At 31.4% G+C, this 22729-nt stretch overlaps 2 protein-coding genes across 2 annotated transcripts; both read left to right on the top strand.

The window, feature by feature from the left end:
• Window positions 1-393: 393 nt before the first annotated feature.
• LOC135955833 (uncharacterized) lies at window positions 394-1064 on the top strand. Its single transcript, XM_065506198.1, has 3 exons — window positions 394-548; window positions 622-706; window positions 771-1064. Exons 1-3 carry the CDS (start codon window positions 496-498, stop codon window positions 1041-1043), a joined length of 411 nt encoding a protein of 136 aa, XP_065362270.1. The 5' UTR covers window positions 394-495; the 3' UTR covers window positions 1044-1064.
• Window positions 1065-2851: 1787 nt separating this feature from the next.
• On the top strand, window positions 2852-9173 carry LOC135955402 (glutamic acid-rich protein-like). The gene is made up of 3 exons (XM_065505753.1): window positions 2852-2860; window positions 3182-3668; window positions 7621-9173. The coding sequence occupies exons 1-3, from the start codon at window positions 2852-2854 to the stop codon at window positions 9171-9173; spliced, it is 2049 nt and encodes a 682-aa protein (XP_065361825.1).
• Window positions 9174-22729: the final 13556 nt, after the last annotated feature.

The following is a 22729-nucleotide window of genomic DNA, read 5'->3' as shown; positions in this document are numbered from 1 at the left end:
ACAATTTTCCTATGGGTTATGACTTAACATTTTTATTATTACCACCGATATTGGCAAGAACACCATTTTAACATTTAGAAAACTATTTTAAATCAAAATATGTGTTGCTACAGATCCAATTTCGTTTATATACTTGTATAATAACTATTAAATAGCATAAAATTAGCAAATAAATTCTTAAAACTTTATAAAAATTACTCTAAAAGTTCAAAAAGATTTAAAATAACATAAATTTCCCACTAATTTTTTCCAATTTTCTAAAAATTATGCACTTTTACATCTCTGTACCCAAGCAGTTAAATAATTTACACTTTCCAACACTATTTTGGAGACTTGTAATTTTATAGATGGCATCATTATAGATTTTTTTGTATTCATTGGGTGTTTACATGTTTTGTTTATTTATTTTTGCTACACAATCACAAACAAATAAAAAAATAATAATAAAAGAACAAAAATATAGAAGAAAACTAAATATTCATAATTAAAAAAAAAATGACCAAGTTTGCCGGGGACTCTATAATAAGTGCTTATGTCAATATGCTGGAGTGAGTAAAATGAACTCCATTTTTGTTGTTTACATTTAATGCACTTAAAGAAATTTTCTTTTGGAATTTACAGTAAAACGCAATCGAATCATAAACTACCAGAATACAGTGAAATATATTTGCGGTTGGCTTTTAAGCAAGTCAATGGTAAAAATCATGTAAGTTTTTTTTTACCCATTAACTCAAATATATTTTAATTTTAAGTTAATTTATAAATTTTAGACAATTTTACCGGATACCTTGCAACTTTATCGCAAACTTCTTGTTTTAAACTATTGTGAAGAATATCCCTCTATAAAATCAGTAATTGCTATCATGGAGAGATGTTTCAGTGTAGAAGATATATACGGTATTGTAGCTGAACAAGATGATTTACTTAGGAAATGGTGGGAACTTGGAAATAATTATAGTAATAAACATAGTAATAATGTTCGAAAACGTAAAATATCGTCACTAGACGAAGTAGAATCATTGAAGAAAGAAATAAATATTTGACATATTACACAATATTAAAAACTGTGCCTCTCATTATAATTTTATTAGTCTTCTTTTTTCAACGCAACATTTTTCAATGAAAAATAAGTTTTTATTGGGAAATTTCATAGATAAGCTTATTATGTGACCAGTGGGATGAATTTTTTATAATTAAAAAATTTATTTTTTTTTACTTTTATGCACAATTAATGCAAATGTAGTTGGAAATTTTACATTTGAGTTCACATACCTACTTACCCCCATTAACACGAAGTCCGGTTAGGTGCTAACTAATAGTTATACTGTCGTTTAAAATAATTTTTGTATGAAAACTGTCAGTATAACTATTAGTTAACACATAACCAGACTTCGTGTTACTGGGGGTTAGTGAATCAAGCTCAAATTTAATTAATTAATTAATTTGAAGCTCTGATTATAGGTTTATAAAACAAATTTTGTATGTAAATTTAAAAAAAAAACTGTCTGGTCCTTATAGTGACTCAGTCTTTCTTTAAATAGCCGCCCTGGTCAAAGCAACGGTTTTGCCGTTTTGAAACAAAAATTTCGAAATTTAACTAAAAAAAAATATTTTTTTTTTGCCAAAAGTTTTAACTTCTAAAATGACTGAGCCGATTAAAAAAAGTTTCAATCTTAATTAAAGGTAATTTTATTCCGGAATTTCGTTTTTTTAGTTTATTCAATAAGTTATACCGTTTTTGATTTACACGAATATGTTGTACAACTTCCTACATTTCCGAAATAACGGTATATCTCGAAAACAAGAGCTAACCTAAGAAAACGGTTAGCACCACTGGATTCAGCGTACTCGAATTTAGTTAACCCGCCGGGTGACCGCTTGACAGAAAAAAGTGTCAATTTCGAGGACAGTGTAATTAACAATACAAAGAATAATTAGTTTACATAATAACAAATCTTATAAAATATTGGCTTGTGTCTTTACTAATCTTGTTGCAATTTATTTTGAAAATATAAGCGAATTTTTTATGCCGATTTCAAAAGTCAAATTTAATTTTTTTGTTTCAAAATAAACTCGATTATTTCAACCAAATGATAACATTTCAACTATTTAGGAAAAATGTATTTACCAAGGTTGACTACCTCTACCGCTAAGCTACCGTTACCCCTAAAATACCCATGCAGCTTGACTACCGTTATCGCTAAGATATCGTTAAAAAAATAACTGCAATAGCCTTTAAAATACCGTTACCAATAAAATCTTCGATACCATCACTTCCATCGTTGCTGCTACAAATACAAATACAAATTTTATATTTTAATGTTTAATATAACCTATGTACGTCAGTTTGTTTTTAATTCTTGTAGATTTTATTATAAATTTAAGTCAGACCAAAATTACCGTTACAGCTAAAATACCGTTTGCCATTTCAAATCGGTTTCCAACGTTGGATTTAAAAAAACAAACTTGAAAATTTCTTGTTAATCCATAGGGACTGGTTGATTTGAAGAGCTCCAATTTCTCACTACGAAAAAAAAATTTAAAAATTGTTTTGCTCAATGTGAGCCGGTGTTTGAAAGCCAACTGTTTTTTTCACAACTATTTTTTACAGTGTATAATTTTGTTTACATTTATCTCTACAGCTGTTTGTTTATGTAGACTTTCTGTAGTGGCCGCATTGCCAACTCATATTTTATTTCTACAATTACAACAATTTGTTTACGGGTTTGTTTAATTTTTTGATTAATTCTGAAAATCTTTTTAATAATATAAAAAATTCGTTATAAATGACTTAAATATTTAATAAACACAATCAATAAAGCTTTTACCGCACCTGGGGATAAAACATATAATGGATAAGGTAAGTATTTTATGTGGGTACTAAACAAGAAAGTGCATGCTGGAATTTTTGTGGCGCATTATTATAGTGTTTATTCTAATAGGGAGCTCAGTTTAGCGCTACATTAAACTATTTGTAGTTGTGTTATATGTATGTCATCGCATATAGGTATTTGGATGTCCGGATCATTTTCCTGTATTTTATTGTGGGTTTAATAACAATTTATTTTAGCATACATATTTGCAATCAAATTTTGTATAAAATTTCTACTAAAACATCTTGTCGAAAACATGTAACCTTTCCAATTAGTTGTCCATAATTTATTTAATTTTTTCTCATAAGTTACAGAACATTAAATCTATTAATCTTGAGCAAATGGTTAAAGTCATATCGCTCTCGAAACGGGTAAAGAATCCTTTGGATATAAAGAAGACATTTAATATAAGCCTAATAAACATCCATTTTATACTACAAAATCAAAATGAAATTTTAGAACGCTGGAGACAAATAGCAGATTTAAATGGAATAGCTATAGAGTCCTCTGAAAATATAAATCTAGACCCAATCAAACTACAAAAATCTTGTTCCTCCATAAAAGAAGGAAATTCCGAACATAAAAATAACGATGCAAGCAGAACTATGGAACATCAAGAAACACATATATTAAATGAAAGTAATGAAGATGTGATTTTTATTGAAACGCCTATCAAGTGTATAGACATTACAAATGATGATACTGCTGCTTATAATAATATTGTTAAAATTAAAAAAGAGCCTTCTTCACCTGTCTCGGTCCGTAAAGAAAAAAGATATGCGACTTCATTAATGGGTGAGTGATTTTCTTTTGATTATATATATGTATATTGATTTAGTTTTATGTTAACAAATTAACTAGAATTATTTTATATATAATTTTGCACTTTTGTAGATTAAGATTTTGCCATTTGAACAGTTTTTATATTAACATTTGTCATAAATCAACATTTTTATTAATTTTTATATTTACAATTCACATATAACATTATTACCTCTGCTTGTTGTCTCGTTTGTAGTTAAACAAAGTTTATATTCCGTAATTTTAGTTTTCAAAGCCATGATCTTTTACCCCATCTGCTTATTTCTAAGATAAATTCAAATTTACTAGGTTTTCAATTAAAATATTTTAAATTTAATTTAAAGTTTAACAAAAATATATTTTAGAATGTGCTTTTACTTCTTAGCATTGCCAAAACAATGCAAATTTTTAAAATTCTGAAAGAAGAATAAAACAAAAAAATTGTGTAAGAAAACGATACAAAAATCATCATGTTGTAGCGTTATATCAGTATTTATTTTATTTTTATCATTTCTTTTTGTAATTTTTTATCGTACAATAAGTTTTTTAATTAGTTATTATAAGTGGCTAGAGTAAAGATTTGAGAAAATGTAAAAACCAAAATAATAAACTACTTTAGTGCTGTATTGAAGAAAAAAAACTATGTGTGATAAACAGGGAAACCAAAATATGCAAATGCATGTTTTTTCTGGTGAGTCGAATGAGCACATGGATAAGATATTTACACGTTCCAGAACTATTTAAGAATTTTGGCATCGATTTGTTAGTGCATATTTTTGCATATTTTATCCTTAAATTCATATTTTTGCATATATTTGTTTTAAGAGCATATTTATGTCATATTTTTGCGTTTTTAGAGCATATTTTACTGTTTAATAGCATATTTTGACTTTATCAAAAACAAGTTTGGTCTTACTTATTTTTCGCTGTTGTGTTACAGGTTTTTACATCCTTTGTTTATAATTCAAAATTAAAAAATAGATGGCTTTTCACCAAAAAAAAATTTTAAAAAACAAAATTTTTGTTTTTAAAATTTAAAAAAAAATCAAAAAAACAATTCGAAAAATTTTTTTTCCAAAAATTGAAAAAACTGAAAAAAAAATTTTGTTCATCTAAAAATATTTAAATTTTTTATTTTGAAGTATAATTTGGTGAAGGGTATATAAGATTCGGCACAGCCGAATATAGCTCTCTTACTTGTTTTAATAAATAAGCACTAGTTTAATAATAGCGCCATCTAAATATAAAATTTTAGTTCTAATTCAAACTTAACCGTTCTAAGTGTTAAAGAAATATTGTCTTTTAAATTTGCTCCTGTAACATTAGTTGATGTCGAAAGAACATTTTCTATGTATAAAAATGTTTTCAGATCCAATAGACAACGATTTTTATTTGAAAATTTAAGTAAATTTTTTTTGGTTAAACATTATGTAAAAGTTTGTTTTTTTAAGAGCATATTTTTTAAATTTTAAGAGCATATTTTAAAGTTTTTACTGCATATTTAAAGCGCTTAAAACGCTTTTTTTAGAGCATATTTTCGGTTTCCCTGGTGATAAATATTCAATTAATTTATCAGCTATTTCAAAAATTTTATACAAATTTCGAGATACAAGTATCTTAAAACTAACCCAAGACAAGATAATTTAAGAAATTACCTTCAAGATGTTGTCAATATTCTAAAATTGGAAATTATTTAAAGACCAGACTGTTCTTAAACTGCTTTGCCTGCAAAAAACTTTTATTTCTTAAAAAAAAACCGTGCACTCGTATACTATTTGCCAAAGAACATTTAAACTGACCGATATAGCAATGGATTCGTATTTTCTTTTCTGATGAATCGAAATGCAATTTAGAACATTTGTAAGACGAAAAAGAGAGCTTTTCTCTTTCTTTCACCACCTTTTTCTTCATCTTGCGGATGAAAGTAACACAATTATAAATAGTCATTAATTGCCTGAGTGTTACTACTCTTTAAAAAAAGAGACTGGACCCCAAGTTCATCTAAACTTTTTGGGACACATTTTGCTAAGAACAATAGGTAATAAGTTACATGGATGAGAAAAACACCTGCTTGGCCAAAATGTCAAATTTTTACCCCCTCTAACTCAGAGAACTATCTCAAAATTTGGTTCTCTTGACATGAAATCCCCCATATGTTTAAGTTAGTCATTCCGTTAGTAATTTCTACATTTTTCATTTGCGACCTCATAAAATATATATGTTGTTGTAGCAGCAGTGATTGCTGAGTTGACAGCCCTTGGCCGAGTGAACTCGGGTCATTCCGGTGCGTAGAACCGGCTGTTATGTCGCTATAGTCATAGTCTGTTGAAATCAAACTTCGAATATCCCCAACTTACAAATATGATTTATACATCAATATATCTAATATAGTCCTGGTTCATTTGCTATTTTTTTTTCATCAAACAATTTTTCAATAAAAAATTTTCACTAAAATTTGTTTTCTCAAATTTTTTTTTAAAAAATTATTTTCACCAATTTTTGTTTTCACAAAATTTTTAAATAATTTTTTTTTTCACCATTAAATTTTCTTTTTGTGTTGGTATTAATATTTGGAAAATGTTTCATTGTATATATTGTCAACCACTGTTTATCTGGAGATGCCCAACCATTTTTTTCTTTTAAAATTTAAAAAAGTAATTTTCGGAAGAGGGTCTTATTTGGAAGCTATGACTAATTATGGACCGATCGCCATCAAAGTTATTTGCGTTGAATTTTATGTGTATACCAACATTATATATCCTTCTTAAAAATTTTTTAAATTTTTTAAAAATTTTTAAAATATTTTTAAATTTTTAAAAATTAAAAAAAGAATTTATGGGAAAAAATTTTTTTTGATGAAAAAAAAAAATTCGGGTTAAAATAAATTTTTCCAGATTTTGACCCATTGTAGGTCAAACTTTTAGCCTTATATAAATCGTGGCAAAGTACTTTCAAATTTCTATCATTAGATACCAATATTGTCTATATTAATGACTTAGTAATCCAGATATAAAAAATAGTAAATAAGAAATGAAAGACAAGTTCTAAGAAAAAGACCTAAGTCCATAGAAAAATTACAAACTAAGCAATAGAAAAAGCTCTAAGTCCAAAAAACCATTTATCTCGGCAAAAATTTATGTTATCATTTTTCTTTTACGCACATCGCAAACAAAGAAAAATACAAAAAAAATTGCGTTTACAGAATTCAAAAATATTTACGCAAAAAAAAGTTTGAATGTTTTTTGTCTCTTCTGTAAAATTTTAAAATATGGACTTAGAGCCTTTGCATGTTAAGCCAGCGATATGTGTTTTTATACAAATACACGTTTATAATTCTCAGAAATACACACACTAAAATTACACAGTTTATAATGTACAATAATGCAGTTGATGTTTATTCTAATCCGCTGCCACTATTTAAATAGTTTCATGAACTATCTTATAACGGACAAAACTAGAATGTTCTATTACTAGAGCTTTTAGAAGCTTTAATTTTAATGTCAGCAACTTTAACAGTTAATGTTGCCATACCCACAAACAATGTTAATAAAAGCATGTTAGCAACATTGTTGATAAGTAGAAGTATCGAGCACTGGAAATGTTTATAAACATGATGAATGTTGCAATCAGCCGTTGCAGTCCATTTTCAAATCGTTATTGCAACTTGGTAACAATATATATCACTCATGGTGAAGGGTATACTAATTACGCTTATACTAATATTTGTTTTATTATTTACATACATATGTATCAAATAGAAAATATTTTCTCTTAATTCATTAATAAAATTATTAATAACCTTGGCTAATGGCAATACTGTAAATAAATATTTTTTTATTTCTAAAATTTTGCTTTTGCACTAACACTGTATGCAAGTTTGCAAAACAATTATGTGTTTGTTTTAATAATAAAATAATCAATTAAAAAAAAACCAACAAATTCACAGATTTTCCACCCCTGAAGACCATAAAGCTGGAGTTGGAACGAGAAAATACAAAAAGTCACAATATTAAACAGGAATCCTGGGAGTATATTGAAAATGGAACTAACATTCGACCAGTACAAATCAAAAATGAAATTGATGATGAAATTGATGAGTTTGAAGAATTTCTGAATATTTTAGATGAGCAAACAATAAATCCAGAATTGGAATTTATGGAGGATGATGAAACAGAGTACATTGATATCTATAAAATTGTGGACACTGAAGACGAAGATGATGAAGGTCTTGATAATAAAGAAAATGCAAATGATTTGCATAAAACTGAAATTGAAATAAGTTCAATTAAAAACGAATTAAATAATTACAGTTGTCCACAAATTAAACTCGAACAAAATGATAAACTAATAGATACACTGTTGGAACAAACCTCTAAGGTAGAAAATAGCACCACAACTAATACACCAGCTGTTGGGGAAGATGATGACAGTGAAATGATAGAACTTGTTTATGAAATAGAAGAATCCAATGATTTGCATAAAACAGAAATTGAAAGAAGTTTGATTAAAAAAGAGTTAAATAATTACAGTTGTCAAATTAATTACAGTCAACAAATTAAACTTGAACAAAATGTTGATAAATTATTAGATACACTGTCGAAACAAACCTCTAAGGTAGAAAATAGCACCACAACTAATATTCCAGCTGTTGGGGAAGATGAAGAGCTAGAAGTTGTTTATGAAATAGAAGAATCCGATGATTTGCATAAAACTGAAATTGAAAGAAGTTTGATTAAAAAAGAGTTAAGTAATTACAGTTGTCCACAAATTAAAATCGAACAAAATGATAAACTATTAGATACGATGTCGGAAAAAACCTCTAAGGTAGAAAATAGCACCACAACTAATACACCAGCTGTTGGGGAAGATGATGACAGTGAAATGATAGAACTTGTTTATGAAATAGAAGAATCCGATGAAGATATACAAAATGAATTAATGGAAATAATTAATAAACATAAAAATACTAAACCTGAAATTTGTGCATATGAAAATCATTACGGAAATAAACAAGAAATTGAACAAGAACCTCTAGATGAGGATGCTGCAAAGGAGGGGGAGGAAGAGGAGGAGGAAGTTATAACAGTATTAGAAATTGTATCCGATGATGAAACAGTTGACTATGACAAACAAGATGAGGAAAGTGATTTACTAAAACCAATAGAAGTTATCAAAAACTCTAAAAGTCACAGGAAACAAATACATGAAGATATTCATGGTACATACAGCACAGTTTTTTATCCATCTAAAAGTAAATCTAATGTTAATGACAATATACCTTCAACATCGCGATCATTTCGAAAAGAGACTGTGCCAACATCAACACCTGCAAATAAAAAAGCTCCCTTATGTTTCAACCTATCCGAAGATTTAATAACTTTTACTATTAAGAGTAATAAATGCGTTAATCATGTTTTAGAGTATTTTCAAAGACAAAAAGATGTAGATGATGTTAAAAGATTACATAAATTACAATTGTGCTTTTGTGATAAAAATTAATTATCGTTTTCCAATGGTGAACTAGATTTTAGTTATATACCGGATATTGCCTTGCAAATCACTTAAATTTTAATATTTAAATATGTTTAAGTTCCTTTTGCCTCTTAGTATTTACGTTGAACATGAAATGATCCTAATGAATTACTTTATTTTTCGATTAGAAACCAATAAAACTTGAATTTTGTTATGTTTTAATTAAATAGTTAAGTTAAGTTATAAAATATATTTACCTTTTTTTGCCTAAGCGCTAACTTACAGTTCACTATTTTTCACTTTTGTTATTTTTTTATATATTTTTGGATATTTTCTTAAAGTTAAAAGATTAGATCTTCTTTGATATATATAAGTGCTTTTGTCTAAAGTCTACTATTTTCTTTAATATTTCTTTCTCTTAAATTAACATTTTTAAAACAAAATAAAATTGAATATGAAAATGTACAAAAAACTCATATGCCTGATAACTGCCTTTGTAACTAAACTGTGATATTTGATATTTTATAAGATGGATTGTTTATATAAGTTTTACGATAAAGAAATAAAAAATAAACTTTTGTTAAATCTTAATCCTCCATAGCGCATTTTTTATTTAGCCTAGACATCAACCTATATTAATTTTGGTTTCAGTAATTGCTAGCTCAAGCGCATTCTAAAACCCATTATCGTAAGGTTTTTACGTGCGTGCTAAACTGGATTTGAGCATTCTTTAATATTGTACAGTGGTTTATGTCTAAACTTAATATAAATAGAGACTAAACCGTTTGTTAATAGTGTCTATGCTGTATATACCCATTCATATACAGCATAGACACTATTAATTAGTAATTATTTAAATACAGTCGAAGCCTAATAAAGTGTCATCCCTTTTCCTAAACTGGACATTTTATATAGTATGTACTATATATTTTGCCACAGATTTGGCGATTATAAAACGTGTTTAATGATAACTTGTTACCGTTTCATATATTTTGATTATTTTCAGAAAGTGATCAGACACTAATACTACTACTTATTTTAATCGCATATTAAAAAAAACAAGTAAGAGTGCTATATTAGGCTGTGCCGAATCTTATATACCCTTCACCTTCATTTTTTTTTTTTTTAAATTTTAACATTTTTTTTTTGTTTTTTCAATTATTTTTTTTTGTGAAAAAAAAATTCGGGTTAAAAAAATATTTTTTTTCCGATTTTGACCCATTGTAGGTCCAACTTACTATGGTCTTATGTACGTCGTTGCAAATGTCAAATATAAAAATAGAAGTTTTTTCCTCATATCTCAGCCATTTGTGGACCGATTTTGCTGATTTTAAATAGCAAACTTATCGAAATCATGTCTGACAGAATTATTGAAGATTTGGATCCCGAAGATATCTGTGGTCTTCAGAAAATTGATTTCAACATACAGACGGACATGGCTTAATCGACTCCGCTATCTATAAGGATCTAGAATATATATACTTTATAGGGTCGGAAATGAAAAATGTAGAAATTACAAACGGAATGACAAACTTATATATACCCTTCTCAAGAAGGTGAAGGGTATAACAAGAGCTATAGTCGGCATTGCCGAATCTTACATACCCTTCAACAAATTATACTTTAAAATAATAATTTTAAATATTTTTTGGAAAATAAAATTAATTTTTTTTTTAAATATTTTTTTAGTGAAAAAAATTTTATGGAATTTTATTAGTGAAACATTTTTTTGGTGAAAACTTTTTTATCCCGATTTTGACCCATTGTATGTCCGACTTACTATGGCGTTATATACGCCGTTGCGAAAGTCTTTGAATCATCTATCATTAGATATCCATATTGTCTATATTATTAACTGAGTAATCAAGATATAGATAAAAAAATAGGTTAAAAATCGAGGTTTTCCTGGCATTTGTGGCTGACATAGCAACCGATTTTAAATAGCAACCGAACCGAGCCCGTAGCGGATAGATTGATGTATGAATCATGTATGTAAGTTATTTGGGCTTTACGAATAGTTCATTTCAACGATCCAGAATATACACACATCCTCAAAACCAGTAAAATTTTTGATTTTGTTAAGATCATGAAAATTATTATAGTCCGATTTAAATCTATTATTCATCTAAACCGAATCTATTATTCAGCCTAATATCCAACAAACCGAAACTTTTATATTTTAATCGATGGATAGATTTTATGTTAAATGAAAAATGTAGAAATTACAAACAGAATGAAAGACATATATATATACCCTTGCCACTCATGGTGAAGTGTAAAAAGTAAATAATCTGTTATTACATTTTAAGTACTTTAAATAGTGAACCCACTTATTTGTGACATCAACCTTTATTCCTCTTGGTTTACACATTTTAGCAAATTCTTCAACCAGTAGCGTAAGTGTATGCTCCTATGTCAGAGTTGATAAATTCAGTTCGATTGTACAATTCGTAAAGAAAACTCGAATAATTGATATATTGTAGATTATTGTAATAGACAACGGAGTCGATATGGCGATGAACGTCTGTCTGTTGAAATCAACATTCGTTCTTTTACATAACATATTAGTTTATGCATGTATAAATAAAATTATGCGCCTAAAAATTGATTATGAAAAAAAAATTATTGAATAATGAAATCCACCAAAGAGAACAGTGTTAATGTATTTTGTTGTTTTTCGTGTTAGTAACTGATTTGTTTAACAAATCTCTTTCAAACATTTTAGGAGCATAATTTTATTTATAAATGCATGAAAATTCGCCTCATAGTTATATGAGTGAAATGTCCTTCACCTTCGTGCGAAGGGAATATATAAGTTTGTCATTCCGTTTATAATTTCCACATTATATTTTTCCGACCCTATAAAGTATATATATTCTGGATCCTTATAGATAGCGGAGTCGATTAAGCCATGTCCGTCTGTCTGTCTGTATGTCTTCGGGATCCAAATCTTCAATAATTCTGTCAGACATGCTTTCGAGAAGTTTCCTATTTAAAATCAGCAAAATCGGTCCACAAATGGCTGAGATATGAGGAAAAAACCAGGACAACCTCGATTTTTGACGTATATCTGGATTACTAAGTCATCAATATAGACTATATGGATATCTAATGATAGATATTTCATAGACCTTTGCAACGACGTATATAAGACATAGTAAGTTGGACCTACAATGGGTCAAAATCGGAAAAAATATTTTTTAACCCGATTTTTTTTTTAAAAAAATAAAAAAAATTTTTTTTAAATTTAAAAAAAAATTTTAAAATTTTAAAAAAAAATTTAAAATAACAATTCGAAACTTTTTTTCTCAACAAAAATGAAAAAACAACTTTTGAAAAAAAAAAATAATTTTGTTTACCTAAAAATATTTAAAATTTGTATTTTGAAGTATAATTTGGTGAAGGGTATATAAGATTCGGCACAGCCGAATATAGCTCTCTTACTTGTTTTTAATTCCTTTGCCATGAGTGGCAAGGGTATATGTATAAGTTTGTCATTCCGTTTGAAATTTCTACATTTTTCATTTGCACAAAGTATATATGTATGTATAACATATCGGGAATTCTTCCGGCTCGGTTGCTATTTAAAATCGGTCCACAAATGAATGAGATATAAGGAACCGGGACAAGCCCTATTTTTGATCTATATTTAGATTACTAAGTCATTGATATTGACAATATGGATATCTAATGATAGATATCTCAAAGTCCATTGCAATGATAATAAGGCTATAATAAGTTAGACCTACAATGGGTCAAAATCGGGAAAAATATTTTTTAATTTCTTTTTCACCAAAAAAAATGTTTGTCATAAAAAACAATTTGGAAAAAAAAATTGTTTAATACAATTTTTCTATGTTTGGTTAACGATGGAAATACACCAGTAACTTCTAAACGTTTAGTCCGATTTCAATGAAATTTTACATGTCGAGTTTAAATTTTGAATTCAATTCCCAAAAAAGTTTTGAAAAATGCCAAAAATGGGATTTTTAACTTTTTGGGCTATAATATCCAATCAGGGTCGGGATTATCGGAACCCTTTACAAAACAATTAAGAACATATAGGGCCATATAAAATCGGTTACTATATTTTGATATCGACTAAATTTAAATTTTACATAAAAAATTGGCGTTTTTTGGATGGACCTGGTCTCCTCGGTGGTGTTAAAAATATGAATATTTTTTTTTTTCATTTAAAATATGTCAAAAATTGGAGTCGGTGGGTGAGTAAAAATATTGGAAATTTAATTTTCAAATGCGAATATCTCCTAAGCTATAAGTCATTGATAGCTACGACGATGTTTTTTGTAGTGCTTAACGAGGAGATTCTATGGTGGTATATTGATTTTGTCATTCCGTTTTGGTGGTAGAACCAAGAGGTATATATATTCTGGGTCCTTATAAGATTATATGACCGGTCCATCCGTCTGTCTTTTGAAAACACAAATACTCTCTATTGATTAAGTTTGTTTGGCTCCATGATTTATACTGTTTGAGTAGCTATAAATATGTTGATTAGTACTCTGATATTATACTGTAAAGTATGGCGAAAATCAGGCAATATCGGTTACTATCGGTTGACCCCCCGAGGAGGACAATTCCCATACAAAGTCCCCCTCAGAAAATTACTTGAACATTGTCTTATAATAATTAATATCGTGTTGAGGTTGGACATTAAGTTCATATACAACTTAATATCTTATATACAACTTAATTGTTCTACCAATTTAGGATCGGTTCAAAATTGACCCTACCCCCATATAACCTTTATATCAGAAAAATAATTTATTGTCAATAAATAAATTATATATAATGATACTAGCTGTCCCGGCAAACGTTGTTCTGCCATAGCACACACAAAGTTTGATGACTCCCACTATAATTGTACTCCACATGTGCAATAATAAATTTTTACTTTGTATGGGAGGTGCCATGCCCATTGTTTCTATATAGGTCAATTGTGAATCTAAACCATCCAGGGACCCACTCAAACACACACAACAACTTTCATCGAAATCGGCCCAGCCGTTAAGGAGGAGTTTAGTTACTAACACACGTACAGAAGAATTATATATATAAAGAAGATTATCATAATTTCGACTCATTATCATATTCTGTACAGTTCGGACTATAAATGATCAAGTCCCCATAGAAGACCAAAACTACATATTGATGGTGGGTATACAAGATTTGACATAGCAGAATATAACACTCTTATTGGTTTTAAGTAAGGCTCACATCTCCGGAGACTCATGAATCATGACATAATAAGATTATCAATTTCAATTCAAATTCCACAACATTTTAAACTTAAATGACCGTTACATTTATTTCATATTAAAATTCAAATCCTGTGATTTCTATTCCCTCAATGTTTAAAAACATTGCACCTGTTGCAATATTTGATTACAATTTTTCTAAATCAAAATGTAATTACCACGTTTTACACTCGAATCAGCACTCATTCCCTGCTCCCGCTTTAATATTTTCCTCAACAAGTTTTTGTGGGGTTTCTTATGAATATTTTGCATTTGTATCAGAGAATTTTCTAAATCTGTACAGTAACTGGCAGATGTTGCGGACAGATGTTTCAACTAGGATCATCATCCTTTAAGGCTGTAACAAAACAACAACTCCCCTCCTTAAATAAAAACTATAAAAGAAAAATGTTGAGGAAGGAAAAAAAGGAAAAAAAATAACGTAATAGGTTTTCTTCATAGATAATGATGAAACAAGTTGTTGGTTGGTTTGTTGATACTCTCGTAATAAGGAATCCATATAAATTAGGAAACCAAAATGTGGAAAAATTGTGGTGGTGGTTGGTTGGTGTTTGTGCAGCATATTGAGAGGGGAGCTTTACCATACATATTTATGTATAAGTACATAGTTGTTGTTATTATTGTTGTTTGCTATTATATTCATGTAGCAAGAAGTGTATGCAAGTGTTTATTGTGGCAATTGGGTGCATTTGTGGCGACAGGTGCAAATAGTTTTGTTGTGTGGTAGTTAGGAGGTATCAACTGACAGTGATTTTGTTGTTTATCATAAATTCACATGTCTATGTTTGCCAGCCAGGCCAAGCCAAGCCAGCTCGCTCACTCACTTGCTTTGCTTATTAACTAGTTGGCTAGTCAAAGATATTAGTCACTATACTAACAGCAACAGCAGCAGTAATAATAATAGTAGTTGTAGTATTTTATTGAGTATTTATTTATCTATGGCCAGGGAAAAGGGGAGTCTTTAAGAGCAGTGTTTAGTTGGGTGGCGGGCCTACTTGGACTAGCATAATATACGTTATAGATTGTATTTAAACATACATAGATACGATACATACATTCATGCTAGTTTGTATAAGTGCACAAACAAGTGTATTTATTTATTTAGTTGCAGCTGCATTAGTTGCCAATTTATCAATTGATGCTTGTTATAGCTGTTGGGGTAGTCGATGAAAAACAACCTTGCCGTTTGTACTCGTATGAACATTAAATTATGGAAGCTAGAGTAACAACTCACACACACACTCATTCCTGCTAACACAACGCAACACCAGAAACCCACTAACTTAACAAATCATTGCAGAACTGCTGATGTTGACCAAAAAATTAAGAAAAAAATGAGCTGAAAATTGCAACAAAAAAAAAAAAAAAGTCACAAACCAATTGACTAGTCAACCATACAATCACGTTGGCAACCACCATTTCTTATTGGCAACGTACAGTGGGGTCGATCCAAAAAAAAGAAGTGGGTAATAAATCTGAATCTTCTAAACTACTGGATCTATTGTAAAATGATATGTATGAACGAATCGTAGAAGAGGGAGGGATTCTCAATAAATGGTGTATCTTCTGAACGCGGTTCATCCTTCTGAAGTCTCTGTCCTTTCTCCTACTCTATTTCTTATCTTTCTAAACGTCCTTCTACGTCAAACATCCAACCCTATCTACTCTTTTGCAGATGACAGTAACATTTCCAAATAAAAAAAAATAAATATTTTAAATAAATGGACTTTCATTTTGTGTTAATTTATGCTATTGTTTTTCGCATAAAATCAATTTGTCTCTTAACAATTATCGACTGTTACTTTTAAATATTCATTCAATTTACCCCAAGCCTGTCGGAGATTGCGGCAAAACATGAATAATACGCTTAACCCTCCGTCGGGTGAGGAGGTCACTGGGGACCTTTTTTCATTTTCAAACTGAAATTACTCCTTGATGGTCCATGGGAAGTATACCCGGCCCCCAAATGTATTCCAAGGAAATTTTATCTAGAATCTTTAAAAAAAAATCAAAGCGATCCGACCAATAGTTTAGTTTCTATTGAGATTTAAATGTGTTTAAATCTGAAAAGGTCCCTGGGGACCTTTTTCCCCAATGCGTTTTCATATAAAATTCCCTAAAGGTTCCTGTGGACCCTGTACTTCGTATAAGAGCATTTGGTACTCAACCGTCGGAGGGTTAACCAAGATCTTGTGACAATCTCTGAATGGGGTTGACGCAAGACTCAATGTTGTATGTTAACACGCAAAAGAAACGCACAATAGACCATATTAAGGAATCAGAAGCTCTTGATGTTTCAGGCATGAGTATTCAGTGAGTTGTCCGCTGGACAAAACACATTTTTCAAGAGTCGAAAGAAGCATTCAAGTGCCTTGGTGTTCTAAAACGCTGTAGGAAATACCTCACTCCATATACCGATACTACAATGTTATGAGCTCTGCGGAAATTAGTGAACTTGTTCCCGAAACCCGTAGTTTTTTACCGAACACATGCGTTCAAGGGCTCATCAATTCGTTGGCGACTGGACAGTGGATCGCACAACACACTACAGGGAAAATTCGTTCTTTAGATGTACTGCCCGCACATAAGCTTCATCCGGAATTCTTTGCTGTCACTTTCAATAGAGGAAAATTCAAATCAACTATCCTCAAACACTACTCCCTCCATCCTCCCTCCCATAACCTATTTTCCTAGTTCCAACACAATGCTTTGAATTAGTAGGGGTCATCCCCTGAGTGCTGGTCCAAAGAAAAGTTGTTTTGTTTGGTTCAGGAGTGGTGATTTTCACACGGAAGACACTTTCAATAGAGGAAAATTCAAATCAACTATCCTCAAACACTACTCCCTCCATCCTCCCTCCCATAACCTATTTTCCTAGTTCCAACACAATGCTTTGAATGAGTAGGGGTCATCCCCTGAGTGCTGGTCCAAAGAAAAGTTGTTTTGTTTGGTTCAGGAGTGGTGATTTTCACACGGAAGACAAAGATCGCCCAGGTCAGCCAAAAAAGTTTGAAGACCAAGAATTGGAGACATTACTCCATGAATATTGTTGTAAAACTCAACAAGAGCTTGCAAATTCATTGGGAGTTAATCAATCAGCAATTTCAAAACATTTGCCAGCAGCAGGATTCATCCAAAAGAATTTAAATTGGGTACCATACGAATTGAAGCTGAGAGACCTGGAAAGACTATTTTGTGTCTGAAAAATATAATTTTTGTACAGAATCTTAAAATGAGAAATGGGTCCATTACGAAACCCGGAGAGTAAGAGTTCGTACTTGAAGCCCGGCAAACCAGCCGAATCGACACCAAAGCAAAATATCCATAGCACTAAGGTAATGCTCTGTATTTGGTGGGAACAGAAGCGTTCTATCTATTATGAGCTGCTGAAATCTAGCCAGACCATCACAGGGAACCTGCACCGAACACAACTGATACTTACGAAGCGAACATTGGCCGAAAAACGCCCAGAATGAAACCGTAATATTCCATCATGACAACGCGAGGCCACATGTTGCAATACCTCTTAAAAACTATTTAGAAGAAAGTGGTTGGGATGTTTTGCCTCACTCGCGTTATAGTACAGACCTTGCCCCGTGCGACTACTATTTGTTTCCATTGATGAAGAACGCTCTCTCTGGGATGCGCTTCACTTTGGAATAGAGTACCCGATATTGGTTTGATTCATTCTTCCTAAGCAGATGTGGTCAAATTTAAGAGCCTGTATCTCAGCTTGTATTTTAAAAGGGTGGTTCAAATAACAAGGTGGTTACAAATTCAATTTTCTTAAAGCCTATGTCCTCCTCTTTGATTCGTTTATACATAATTTTTCAATCGCACCAGTAGTTTTGAAGATCCAAATTGATTACCACTTTCTTTCCGATTGACCCCACTGTGCGACGGAGGGAAAACTGGTTAAACACTTAGAAGCACAGGTGCATTTGAAATATTTCGTTAATCGCTGTTGTGTCCCCCTGAAAAAATGCCGCTCAAACAGAAAAAATTAAAAAAAAAAATAATAATAAAATAAATCCAACAAAAAAGCAGAGCACTTAAAATGAAAAACGTCATAGAAAACTGGCATCAAAAAATTGGAGAAAAAAAAACACAAATCTGAACTAAACGCGTTAAATTCAGCTCACACACATTTAAATTTGAACAGCAGGTTTATGACACCGGCCGGATGGGTGTCTATCAAACGACACGCATCGATCGACATCATAATGATCAGCAGCAGCAGGCTCAACAACATATTTAGAGTCTGTGTTACAGCAGCAGCAACCAGCAACAATAACTTGTTGTCGTCAGCCTAGTGATCATATGTATGTATGTAGCACTTGTTTCACTTGTTGTTATTAATCTTACAACAAGTATTTTATGGCACCCAAACTCCTCAGCATCCGGTGTGATTATTTAATGTGAATTCGATTGCCTCTAATGGAGAAGCAATTATTAATAAGGCATGATGTTGTTAAATAGTTAAATTAAGTGATGTAGTCTAATAGTTACATGTTAAGACATCTGGGAGTTGTTTGGTTAAATGTCAATTTTACTGGTATTAATAATAAGCATTTTCTATTGGAATTACTAACGTGATTGTAAAATGTAAAAGCTGAAACCAGCTTCATTTTGAGCTTAAATTATAAGGACACCTCAAGACCTTGGTTTTTTTCTTCCAAAAAATAAGATCAATCGTATTTTCAGGTGATTTATTGACTTGTTTTATGCATATCACTAACATATCAGAGACGATGACAAGCCACAATTGTTAACGAAGGCAAGAAAATCATTTCTCTTCTTTTATTCACCACCATTTGAATTAACCACCTTGTCAGGCTTTTTCAAATAAATAAGATCAATCGTATTTTGAGTCGATTTATTGACTTGTTTCATGAATAACACATTCAATCGTTTGATCATTGTCGGACCAAAATTGTTAACGCCAAGTTAAGTTGCAAAAAAACACAAGAAATTCATAAATGCATACAGACTGATCTCTCTCCTTTTATTTACCACCTTTCAACTCATGTCCATGATAACAATGGCGTAGAATTTGAACTTTTGAAAGTTCTGGAATTCATAGCAACAGTACTCACGAATTTTATGCCTTCTCTTGCTAGTATTTCAGAAGCATGAATCTTTTTTTTTTAAACCTAACATTATTATCATATACATATTTCTAGATGTTTAAAAATATTAGTTAATTTGGATGTCCAGCAGCTTACACTGATGCAAAATGAAACTAAAATATCACAGTTTGTAGATTTAAGAGATAGTGGATCAAAGTTCCATAGCGTTTCATTAAAAGTTAAACTATTCCCAGAAGTCAAAGTATAGCTTTTATACAGTAATTTTTATTTGACTGACTCCAATTCATATACTTTTCGGTTATTTGTTACATTTGTCATTCGTATCTATTCAACTTAAGTCTAAGTCTGGTGGAGATAAGCGCAACAATTAATGATAGGATTAATCAAACAATCTCTGAATGGGTTTATGCAAATATAGAGATTTTATTGTACGTAAGACTCAATGTTATATTTTAACACACAAACGCACAACAGATCATGTTGCTTTATCTGTTTTTGTAACAATTCCATTGTTCTTGAGAGTTCATTTCTGGGGAACAAAGTTCGGCTGATCAGCTTTCACTGGTTGATAATCTTTGGCTCATGTCGTTCCGGAGCTTAAATCCGGAACGATCCGCATAAATGTTTGAAGACCAAGAATTGCAGGCATTACTCCATGAAGATTGTTGTCAAACTCAACAAGAGCTTGCAAAATCATTGGGAGCCTTTCAATCAGCAATTTTTAAACGTTTGCAAGCTGCAGGATTCATTAAAATGGGGAATTTGGAAATTGGTTATCATACGAATTGAAGCTGAGAGGAGATTTTGTATGTCTGAAATGCTGTTTCAACGCTATAAAACAAAATCATTATTGGCGATGAAAATTGGATTCATGGGGATAACCCGAAGCCCGACCAACCAGCAGAATCGACACCAAAACCAAATATCCATGGCGCTAAGGTAATGCTCTGTATTGGGTGAGACCAAAAGAGGCCTATCTATTGTGATCTGCTGAAATCTGACCAGACAATCACAGGAAACCTGAAACTCAACAAGAGCTTGCCAAACCATTGGGAGCTACTCAATCAACAATTTCCAAAAGTTTGCAAGAGCAGGATTCACCCAAAAGCAGCGTAATTGGGTACCATACGAATTGAAGCCGAGAGGCCTTGAAAGACGATTTTGAATATCCGAAATTAAGTTTGAACGCTATAAAAGAAAGTCATTTTTGCACCGAATCATTACTTGTGATGAAAATGGATCCATTACGATAACCGGAAGCGTAAAAGATCATATATGAAGCCCGGCCAACCAGCCGAATCGACACCAAATTCAAATATCCATGGCGCTAAGGAATGGTCTTTATTTGGTGGGACCAAAAAGGTCCTATCTATTAAGATCTGCTGAAATCTGACCAGACAACCACAGGGAACCTGAAACTCAAAAAGAGCTTGCCACATCATTTGGAGCTACTCCATCAACAATTTCCAAAAGTTTGCAAGTAGCAGGATTCATCCAAAAGCAGGAAAATTGGGTACCATACGAGTTAAAGCTCAGAGGCCAATTTTGTATATATAAAATGAAAATAATTTTTGCACCGAATCATTACTTGTATTGAAAAATGGATTCATTACGATAACCCGAATCGTAAGAGATCGTATGTGAAGCCCGGCCAACTAGCCGAATCAACACCAAATTCAAATATTCATGGCGCTAAGATAATTATCAGCATTTGGTGGGATCAAATGGGTCCTATATGTTATGAGCAGCTGAAATCTGACCAGACCATCACAGGGAACCTGTACAGAAGTATAAAGTATTTAGAATGAAGTGGTTGGGAAGTTTTGCCTCACCCGGTTTATAGTCCAGACCTTGCCCCGTTCGACTACAATTTGTTTCGATCGATGCAGAACGCTCTCTCTGGGATACGTTGTACTTGGGAATAGAGTATCCGATATTGGCTTGATTCGTTCTTGACCTAAAAATTAGCGGAATCCATGTTGCGAGCCAAAAGAACTTCTCATATTTTAAGGTGAAGCGTATCCCAGAGAGTACGTTCTGCATCGATCGAAACAAATTGTAATCGAATGGGGTAAGGTTTGGACTATAAGGCGGGTGAGGCAAAAATTCCCAACCACTTCTTTCTAAATAGTTTTTAACATGTGGCCGAGTGTTGTCACGATGAAATATTACAATTTCATATCTGACTGCTTATTCTGTGCGTTCTTCGGCCAGTGTTCGCTTCAAACGTATCAGTTGTGTTCGGTATAGGTTCCCTGTGATGGTCTGCCCAGATTTCAGCAGCTCATAATAGATAGGACCCGTTTGGTCTCACCTTTAGTATCGATCCGGCAGGTTGACCGGGGGCTTCACGTACGTTCTCTCGTAATGGATCTATTTTTCATCGCAAGTAATGATTCGGAGCAAAAAAGATTATTTCGGACATTCGTCTTTTAAGGTCTCTCTTCTTCAATTCCTATGGTTCCCAATTTCCCTGCTTTTGGATGAATCCTGCTGCTCGTAAACATTTTGAAATTGGTGTTTGAGTAGCTCCTGATGATTTTGCAACTTCTTGTTGAGTTTGGAAACAATCTTCATGGAGTAATGCCTCCAATTGCGGCCTTCCATTTTAACAAATATTAATATTTTCCGATATTGTTCTAATATTGTCAAAGGCTTATTAAAAATCTTTATTCCATTTTAACTCAGTTAATCTTTTCACATTAAAAATTTATCATATCGACATTATTAAAGAGCCATCAATCTTAAACAGACTGTGGTGACAATAACTTCTGCCAATATTCCAAATTTCCTCTCTCACTATCTTTCATTGCCACCCCTAAACAATAAAAATTGTGTGCTGGTTAGAAGTCACACCTGTGTTTTCATTTAATTTAATTTCACATGCGCTCGATCATCGTCATTCGTATTTATCATGTATTTGTGATAAGGCGCAGTAATATTATTGTAAGCCTTTTTGGCTTAAACAATAAGTATTTGTTTCAAATATTTAGGGGTGCACTTTTCGTCAGCTAGACACGCGTAAATATCGCTTGTCACGTGCTTGTGGGAATGTATCATTTAATAAAGCCCTTTAATGATTGTTTGCCACTTGGTTTTATACAGTTATTGTGATTTTTGTTTTTTAAAATATGAAAGAGTATTATTGGGGTTATGGGTTGTCTTTGGTGTAAGTAACTGACGGTTTGTTTTGATAAAACAGTATTTTCACATA

This window comes from Calliphora vicina, chromosome 3 (assembly GCF_958450345.1).
Source record: "Calliphora vicina chromosome 3, idCalVici1.1, whole genome shotgun sequence".
NCBI lineage: Eukaryota > Metazoa > Arthropoda > Insecta > Diptera > Calliphoridae > Calliphora > Calliphora vicina.
Note: the sequence above shows the minus strand (reverse complement) of the source record. Positions and strands in the feature narration are given on the sequence as shown.